This window comes from Micromys minutus, assembly GCF_963924665.1.
Source record: "Micromys minutus genome assembly, chromosome: 21".
Lineage (NCBI taxonomy): Eukaryota > Metazoa > Chordata > Mammalia > Rodentia > Muridae > Micromys > Micromys minutus.
In genome coordinates, this window is record NC_137956.1 from 51,519,116 (window position 1) to 51,529,599 (window position 10,484).

Genomic DNA, 10,484 nt, shown 5'->3' on the forward strand with positions numbered 1-10,484 from the left:
ATATTAAGTTATAAATTAAACATTGTAGCTTTAATCAAGAAAATAGCTTCTTCTATAGCAATTAGATACTTAATTTCCTTGTTTTTTTTTCAAATTACAGGAAACAGAAAAGTTGCGTGCTGAAAATGCAGTTTTGAAAGAAAGAAAAAAGAACGAATCCTAAGGATCCCAGCTATCTTCCTACACAGCACTGTGTTTAGGTTGCTTCTTTCAAAGTGAGATTCTATCGCTCACATGGTGGAACTAAACTAAAAGGCCTTAGTTATCATTGTGCGCAGTAATCCTGAGTATTCTGATGGCTGTTCTGCAAACACCGCAAACTGTTAAGTGGGCAACTGCATTCCACATTCTGTGTAAATTCTGGAAGACCCTTAAAATAAAAGTCTATAGCTGACGTCTCAGGTGAACTCTGGTCAGGTCCTTTTCTCCTTCCATTTACCCTTGATATAAATTCACTGTGAATCCGATGGCAACTTTGTATTGAACTTGTTCATATGTGTTTGTTCGTTTGTTTGTTTTTAACTGTTCTCATGGCCATTTTCTACATGTCCAGTTTTTCAAATAAAATCTTTTAAAAAACAGTGTGCATAAGTATTTGCCTTTGTGTATGTAAATGTGTGACACGCCTCCCGAGGTGCACCAGCTGGCACACCCGGCCCACTTTATACACCTGTATCCCTTATACACACTCCTGTTTTTTAGGGACATTCAACCCCAACACATATCCATACACACCGCCATTGATTAAATTCAGGATTTTTCATGTATTACAGAAGCACTGAGCTATAACCCCAACTCTCCTTTATTAAAAAAAAGAATCTTTTTGAGATAGTCTCAAAAAGTCCTTGGCTAGCCTCATACCTGCTATGTTGGACAGGGTAGCCTCAAACTACCATTTTCTGTTCTTGTTTTTACTTATTGATATTTTAAAGGGTGCAACTCAGAAGGGATTTTTTTTAGCATATTCACAAGATTTCTTAGCTATTATTATGATTCCAGAACATTTCTCACTACTCAAAGAGCATCATACACATCAGCAGCTACTGTCTGCCCCACCCCCACTCTAGTCCCTGAGACCACAAATGCTTCTGTTTTATGAATTTGCTTACTCTAGATATTTAATTTTTTAAAAGATATATTTAGTTGGTTTTTTATGTATATGAGTACACTGTAGCTTTATTCAGACACACCAGAAGAGGGCATCAGATCCCATTACAGATGGTTGTAAGCCATTTTAAATAACAGAAATGAAAATGGAGCAATAGAGTCATCGAAATTCATCACGCTTTAAAGGGTCTTGTATTTTTGCAGTTTTTGCTATTTTTGTAAATTTAGTGTTGGAATCAAGAATATATGAACTGTTCTGGTCTCAGCTTATTTCATATACATGCTGTTACCTATTTTTATAGACTTTATAGTAAGTTTATGGGAGCTTTGCATTTATCGTTCAACTTCACACAATCTTTACATTTCTTCAGTGGGATTTGTTTCACTCACTGCCTTCGATGAAGAATTGGAAGAAATGCCATTTGAAACTCGGCATACAGAATCTGTTGTTCAGTTGGCTGACACTTTGTAAAAACCAACTGTCTCTTCCAAATCCCCCTGTCAAAATAATGATAACTCCCAGAAAAGACTCCTGCAGACCAGGCGAGACTGTGTGGCTTAGAGTTCACAGTGTGAACAATGCGACATGAGCTAGTTTTTCAGTTCAGATACTACTGAAGACACTTAAAGACAACTTTTCATTGCCACATTTTCATGGTCAAAGCTGTGTCTAAAGCCTATTAAAGATTTGGTTTGTATCTGTTTGTTTTAGGAAGTATTTCTTCCAATTCTACCTCTTGCTGAGTTGTACCCTCCACTCAGCGCAAAAATCAATATTGGAAGTACATTTTGTCTGAATGGCTCGACTAGCACATGATGTCACCCGAGTTTCCTTAAAGCAACCAAATAGAGATCCACAATCCTTCCCTTCTTGTTTGTCAGAATGGATTTCTATTGTGTTACATCTAAGATACTGACTTAATATGTAGTTTTTTAAATAACTGATGAGCTTGTGGAGTTAGAGAAAAGGGTAAATGTTTAGGGAAATAAGATAGATGTGTTGTCCAGATAATTTTGATGGCATGTTGGGTGTGTGTTTGAGATTATTCCTGATGCCTCATGCTTGTGCATTTAATTCAGGTCCAGTGTCATATCTGTTATCTTGTGTGGAAATGCCTAAGAACTGCAGCGGTATGTCCTCCATGGTGGAGGTGTGTATGCCTTGAAAACCAAAGTCCTTTATTCATCACAATGTTTGTAAACACAAGAGTGAATATCTCTGCACCATGAGATGCGTGTGAAATATGATGAACATAGTCTTTTCATATCAGACAAGGAGAAAGAAAAAGATTTTACATGGTTAGATAACTATGAATTTTAGTATTTGAGTTTTCTTACTTACTTTTTATTCATTCACTTTATGCCCCATTTACAGCCTCCCCTTCTCCCAGTCATACCTTCACAAACCACTCTGGGCCCAAGTCAGTTGGCTTTGTGTGTATTATTGAGGTGTCTTTGACCCCTCTGGGTCACTCAGTCCTATGCCCCCCTCTTCCACAAGACTCCCCAGGCTCTGTCTAATGTTTGGCTGTGTCTCTGCATCTGTTTCCATCCGCTTCTGGATGAAGCCTCTCGGGAGACAGTTGTGCTGGGTTCTTGTCTGCAAGCATAGCAGAGTCTCACTAGTAACGCCAGGGGTCGCCTCTATCCCATGGGATGGGTCTCATGTGTCAGTCATTGGTTGGCTGTTGTCCCTGAACAATTTGGGGTAGGTTTTTTTGGGTAGTTTGTTGTCCCACTTCCTCCAATAGAAGCTCCACTTGGCTACAGGAGGTAGTCCAGTCTCTATACCCTGGCTCCTAGAGGTCTCAGCTAAGGTCATTCCAACAGACTCCTAGGAGCCTCCCCTGTCCCAGGTCTCCAGCTCATCCCAGAGATGTTCCCTTCTACTGATTTTCTTTCTTTCACATCACACCCTCCTTCCTCCACCTGCTCTCCCCATAACAGATCCCACCCCTTCCCCAACCCCTTTCCCACAGGGGCCGCAGGGAGGAGGTTTGGGATGTGGAACAGTCAAGGGTGGAGTGGGAGGGGAATAAAATATGGGCTGTAAAGGTAGATAAACAAATATTTAAATAAATAAATGAAAGGTTTGTAATTTTAAGTTAGTGTATCACACATGGCACTATATGTTTGTTTTGAGTGCTGTGAGATCCAGGTTTTTTTTTTTTTTAATTTTTCTCACTTTCCCTTGTTTTCATTTTATAATACTGTTATAGTGGAAATGCAGCAAGGGATTATTTTTACCTTGTATTCAGATTCAGCCGAGAGTACTAACTATAAATTCAGTGTTCACTGGAGCAAAAACACCCAGGATACTGAGCCATGATATCCTCATCTAAGATGCCATCTAAGATGTCAGTGCGTCGTAGTGTTTTCTCACTAAAATGGGTCCCCTTATACAAATAGTAAGATTTCAATGCATACTATCAAAACTTAAAAAAAAAAGTACTGACAAAATATATTTATATATTTTTATGCTAAAATGCTTTTAATAATCTGTACATGTATCTCTGTTTTTTAAAAAGTAAACTTGAAAGAAAAAAAAAAAAGAAAGAACTGGCTGAAAGGAGAAAGCCCGAGGCTTGGGAACATCTCTGAAGTGGCAATGGAAAGATTAAACAAGGGGTGATACTAAAAACCAGAATAACAGAACTTTGCTTATAAAATTTGTCTCCTGGAAATGGATAAATAAATTAAGAGATCAGAAAAATGGCAGTTAACATGCAAGGGGAAATTTTTGTAGAGTTCTGCCCCTTAAAACGTCCACTAAAATCTAACAAGTGCCAGGAGAAGGAAATTTAACCTTTAGGGAAGGGCGGCATTCTAATTGGTTGTTCAATGCAGAAGTGTCAACCCTAAAACCATATATACACAAAGAGAAAAGTGTAATTCATCTGGTTGTGTGTACGTATGTGGTAGCAGTGGGGTAAACTGAGGAAGCAGGCAAATGCTGATGTGCACTGTTTACTACTGAAAACATGCAAATGTCTTAAACAGCTCCTGCTATATATGGAGCAGGCTTAGGTAAAATTCTGAATTCTGAGTGGGAATTTTCTTTCTAGTACTGCAGAGCGGAGATACAGACGATCTGTTGTTTTTTCCATGGGCCCAGATGCTGTTTGCCGTGATTCTTTCGATATGCAATAAAACTTAATATTTTTATAAATGAGTTGTGTGTGCTCTTTCCACTTATCTTTAGTTATAAATATACGATTTAGGACATGGGCAATAATAATCACGATATAGCAACATTACAGTAGGAAATTCACTTACAAATTCCAAGACCGGTAACCTTGTGCACTTGACAGGGTTTCCAGGTCCAGGACCGATTGCCCTCCCGCGAGCGGTTCGTGAATCCTGTCACGGAGTTGCGAGCATCACTGCTGTACCGTTTGCTCTCTGTGCCTGCTTCTCGGTGCCGCCTGTTCTCAGTTGTTGCTTCGCGGCAGAACTGTTTGCTGCTCTCCTTGGCATCTTACAGAGTATTTCTGGAACCCGGAAAACACCCTGACAGGACAGAATTTTTAGCATCACAGATCCAGTTAGAATTATCTGAACTCTAACAGTGCAGGGTCCACAACCACTACGGTTCACCCAAGCTCAAAATGGTTTGTGTCACTGTGGCATTGCTGGTTGGTGGGAGTGGGGGTCTTCGTGGAGGGGAGGGGAGAGGAGTGGGTGAACGGGAGATGGGGGAAAGGGGATAACATTCGAAGTGTAAATACAAATTGTTCCCAGGGAGTTTTCTTATTCCAAATACGGCCTATTCATTAGTCTTTCATTCCTGTGGGTACTTTATGAGCCCAAGTCGCTAAATATTGTTTAACATATAAATGATTATATACATGTGTTTGCATGTATACACATACGTATATATGTTTAAGTAGTTTGAATAAACTTAGGTGAATATAGACTATGAATACAAAATAAAAATGTAATTAAGATGGGTAAATATACAATATAGCTCCATGAGTTTTGATCAAGTTACTTTGTTGTTGTACCTCTCCTTCAACCCCCCCCCCATTATGTTAAATTATCTACCATTCCCACTTTAACCTTCTTCCCTTTTCCTCCTTAGAGGGCGGTTATCCTGCCATTAGCCTCAGCTCCACCCTACCTAAGGTCTCTTTTAACTTTCTTGATACCTTTTTCACTTGCTCTTGCATATTTGTTTCTGTGCATTTGCATCTAAGAACTCCAGTTAAGAAAGAAAATATATTTGGGTTTCTTGGTATGGGCTACATAACTTAGTATGATATTTTCTTATTTTATCCATTTGCCTACAAAATCTATAATTCCATTTATATTTACAGAATTATAAGAATGCCAAGTCCTTTGGCCATATGACAAAGTGTGGTATGTTTGTTTCATATGGTTGCTTTATATTCAGTCTCTTGAAAATAATACACACTGGTTTTCAGAGCTGTGCACTTGTGCAACCCAACATGAGTTTTTCCTTTTTCCTACATCATCTTCAAGTTTTCTTGGTGTTTAACTTTTATCTTCTGCCTGATAAAAATTAATCTTACCAATGCTGTGATTTGCATTCCCCGAATGCTTAGTGCAGAGGTATATATTTTGGGATGTTTTGAGTCATTTTCTTCTTCTCACTATATATTTTTAAAATACTTTCTTAGGATGCAAGGCCCGTTTTCTGACTCTGTTTTTGGAGTTCTTTATACTTTCTGGATATTAATTCTATATCAGGTGTAGAGCTGGCAAAGATTCCTTCCCTTTCTGGGTGCTTCCCGTCCATCCTATTCATTACTTCCTTAGCTATACTTTATGTGAAGTCCTACTTGGAACTTTTGGGCCTTAGTGAATACTTTGCATTTTTTTTCTGCACTGAGCCCTTAAAAGACATTGCCCATATGTTGAAAGTTATGCATGATGAGCTATCTAATTTATTTTTAGCTATCCCTTCTGAGCTATGGGCCATTGAATTATGTTTCCTTAAGGAGATACATTGCCTTCACTCTTGTACCGAGTGGTGTAGCCCCTAGATTCCCAATGTCACTTCCAAATTATCTTTAATCCACTGATAAGTTGAATTTACTGAGTTACACAAAAACACTTTTAAAGAATAGATTTAGAAAAGAGTCCTGTGCTTTAGGAAGAGTTGGTGAGCCCGTCTTGAAGATGTGAGAAATGCAAAACGAGTTAACATGGTACCTCATATATGTGATATGTGGGTGAAACTGTCCACAGTTTCATTTAATTGATACATGTTATTGAGATGTATGTGACAAACCACGAATTTTAGCAAATAAAAATATTGTGGACTCCTGGATGAAGTATGCAACAGTGAGACACCATATGCTTTCAGCTGAATGGATCTGGCTCATGGCTCTGGTAGAGTCCAGGAAATCACTCTACCCTGTGTGAAGAACACATAAGGTTTGTGACACTCTTCCTAGCTCTGTGCTCTCTAAACTTCTAGAATTCATTGAAGTGGGGGATTAACGTTAGTAGTCAATCATGTGGTCATGTAGCACAGTTTTATGCATTTTGGCTCTGGTGATTTTAAAAGGTTAGTTTCCACCTCCCAGTGAGTAATGATTAGGGACTAAAATGCTATGTTACAATCCAAGTAAAATTAATAGATGTACTTTTATAGTTGTTGACCTTTTCAAAGTACAGGAAAGATTCAATCACTATTGTTCTCGTGAAGTGTACTGATGTATTTCTTGGCTTAATATGCAAGCTTAGTAGAGTCAGAAGAAGACAGCCTTAAAATTCCGCATAGTGTGAGAATAACTTTGCCTTCACCGTTTTTTCAAATTGTAGCTATTTCACACAGGTCGTTTTAATGACTGTGTAATGTTATGTAATTTGAATTTTGCATTACAATTTCATCATGAAACAGGGGACTTTATATATATATATGTATATAGTTTCATTTTATATGCATCTGAATGAATCATTTACTCATTAAGTTTAAATATATCATTTTTATTCAAATTGGGAATGTCATCATGTATTCTGAATACATGTCTTATTGTATACAAAGTTATTAGATATCTCCTAAAAATGTATGAATTTTCTATTTCTGCCTCTTTAATATCTCTCAACATCCTAAATAAATAATTTTTGATAAAGTTTACTTCTCCATCTCTGCCTCTCTGCTGCCTTCATTGGAGGATGCACTAATTCACTGGTATTTTCTTCTAAAATTTGTATTCTCTCCACTCTCAAAATTCTCAAAGTCTCACTAGATTATCGTCACTGAAGCTTCTCCAGCTAAACTTCTTAAATAGTCAGTCGATTGACACCCTTGATGTATCTCTACCATATTTTGAGAAATTCCTTAGAAGAATTTTTATATCATCAATGTATGAGAAACTAAAACAACACAAGAAAACTGGCTCTTATTCTAAAGAGTAAGATTTTCATGTTCATGCTTAGGAAAAACCTGCTTCAGAGGTTTAACAACACGCCTCTTCAGATTTTCATTACAACAAAATATTTTACTACTGGTTTTCAAAACTCAGGATGAAACAGTTACAACAGAAATCACCTATGATGAGATAAGAGAATACGCACTCTTTAATCTTATTTTAGTGATACGTGACCTCAGAATCCACGACTCCAACCAGTGTTGGCTTTGTCTTCTTGTACAGCATAAGGCAAAGCCTCTCATCCATTCTAGTTAAAGTCAAACCAGAATAGGTGTGTGGTTATCATTTCCTTCTTCCTCCTCCTTGCTCTGCTGTACGGCAGGAATTATTTAATCTTCTGGATGACACAGACATCCTGTGTGTCTGTGTTGCAGTAACTGTGTGTAAATACATATATAACGTATATATAAATGCACAAAGCCTAAGATTTCATTTTCTCTGGAACCAAGCTCTTCATTCGTTAGGGTTTTTTTTTTTTTTTTTTTTTTTTTTTTTTTTTTTTGATATTTCACACAAAAAAAAAAAAAAAAAAATTACAGCATTTCACCAAATGCCCACAAATTCTAAATTAAAATATATTCTGCATTATATTTCTGCATATGTTTATTTGGAAAATGAAAATTCAACTTACTCCAATTTTTCAAATTCCCTCTTATATTTTTATTTCATTGTATACTAATCTTACCAGCAAGGAGGTTTAAGGGCTTATTTTCATCTTGTTTTGAGGGTTCAGTTAACCATATAGCTATAAATTCCAAGTTTACTGAGTAGAAATGTCCAGAGGATTGACATCCAAGATTCTTGTCTGAGGACATATTTCATTTTCTGAGCCTCCTTTCACTCTGATGGCTGATCTTAGGCTGAGCCTTGTCTTGATGAAGAAAACCTTGTGCACTACCTTCCAAGGGAAATATGACTTTATATACCTCAAGAAACAAAGCTGGTGCCCTTCTATTGCGTGCTTTGCTATTAGAATTTATACTTGCCTCTAGTTTCTTAAAAAGTACTTCTCCATCTCTACCTATCTCTGCTGCTCTCTGTATTTTACTTTTGTCAGAACAGCTCCCGGGAAACCCTATGCCCAAGGTACAGGAAATGTGCAGCTGGTAGGAAAATGTTGGATTAAAGCTGTGAATTAAAATTACTGAATGGAACTATGAAAATACACAATCAACATAAAGAATAAACTCAATACAAGGAAAGTAAAACAATGGGTAAAGAGAAAAATGAATATGAATCCTCACAAGACAACACATTGGAGGTAAAATGATTTGTGTCTAATGCTCCGTTAGTTAGAAAGAGTATTACAACTGAAAAGTTAATCGTTGAATTATGGCCCTTACATATCAAATACTACTTTAATATAATTTTATGTTTGTAATTGAAATAGAAGTATATCATTCTCTTCCCCCATCCCATCCAAGCCAGATTTCCGCTCACGTACTCACCCACTATGAAGTTCCTGATTGCTTTTTTTTTGGTTGTTATTTTCACATACACATCCCAACTATGTGTATATGTTTTTCAAATAGACATATATGAGCACACACATAGGACATGAGTGTACTTTTGTTGTTGATGTGTATATAGATTCCGGGCTGATATTTTTGTATTGGACAACTGGATACTGAGCTTATCCTTGGGAGAGGTTAATTCTCCTTCTAGCTGTCTTTAGTTTACATCTAAGGATGAGAAGCTGCAACTTTTACCCTTTGCCATTTTAACAGGTGACTTTATTATGCAGCCATTTCTATGAAACATTATTTCACAGTAGACTTACTCACTTTTCTGGCTCTAGCAATCTCTCTGAATCATTGTACTGTTTTACTTCCTGAGCCATTGGCACAGGAGCTGTGATATGGTAATATCCACTGGTACTACACTAAGACTGGCAAGGTATTGTCAATGATGCCACAGTAGCAATTTTTACAGGTGTTACCTAACAGCTGTCTACTGGATTTAAATGTCCCAACTGTAGATAGAAAACCATTCCTGGCGGTTTAAATGTAGCCAGCCATCAATGGCTTGAAAGGTGACAGTAATGAAAACCCTATTTCTGCACTTTCCTTACCCTGGTAAAATTTTAACCACATTCTGAATGGTGATTTCTTAATAAACACTTCTAGGGGAGGTTTAAATGGCATGGAAATTTGGGAGTATTTTCATGTGTACTTATGTACCTAACGTGTTTCAATAAAGAAATTTATGAATATGTTTCTGTCTGCAAAAACGTAACAAGTGAAATTTTTTCAAATACAGTGAGTTTGTTTTTGTCAAAGAAAATTAATTTGCCGTGTTTGTCTACTCTGTTTCCCAGGACCCACATGGCTTTTAGTCATCGTCAATACTGTGCTTAAGTGGTAAGCGTTTGGTTTACAAAAACTCCTTGTCCCGTGCTGATTCTCTGTTTTTCCAGCCCTTTCCTTCACTGTACCGAAGCTTCTCAAATATCTTCAGTTCACACTTTACCTAGGCCAAGGGACCCTCCTGTTCCCATTCCCGGCAAAGCAATGACAAGTCCTTATCTAACGGATTATATAGAAGAGGGCCGTGGCCTCAGATCAGTTACTCTGAAAACTCATTATTGAGTGAGGTATCTCTCACGAACCTAAAAAGATAACAGATTTCAGATGATATGTCCATATGTCTCAGAGTTTTATGGGGGCCTCTGCAATGACCAGAGTCCAAATGGTCCACAGGAAGCTAGAAGGTTGTTTCCACACAACTAAATAGGTTTTTTTTTTCCCATCTTTTCAATCTTTGGGAATCTGGCCCCAAGTAGTTTACTTTTTACTTTAGGCATAGTCAACCATCACACAATTTGGCAAAAAAAAAAAAAAAAAAAAAAAAAAAAAAAAAAGATTCCTGGTGTTAATGAACTCAGTACCATGTGCACAACAAACCACAATGTAAGCTAAATGAAAGACCAGACAGGAGTACGTCCAAAGTCTTTGCAAAGTAATGTAGCTTTCAGAA

General features: G+C 37.3%; 1 protein-coding gene across 1 annotated transcript in view; it reads left to right on the forward strand.

Annotated features, from left to right (window-relative positions):
- Positions 1–163, forward strand: part of KIF15 (kinesin family member 15) — a gene marked incomplete at both ends in the record, with an annotated part of 60,599 nt that extends 60,436 nt beyond the window's left edge. Inside the window, one exon of the mRNA XM_080934068.1 lies at positions 101–163. Coding sequence (XP_080790194.1) covers positions 101–163 — 63 coding nt within the window. The remainder of the gene's footprint in view (positions 1–100) is intronic.
- Between the last annotated feature and the right edge of the window lie 10,321 nt (positions 164–10,484).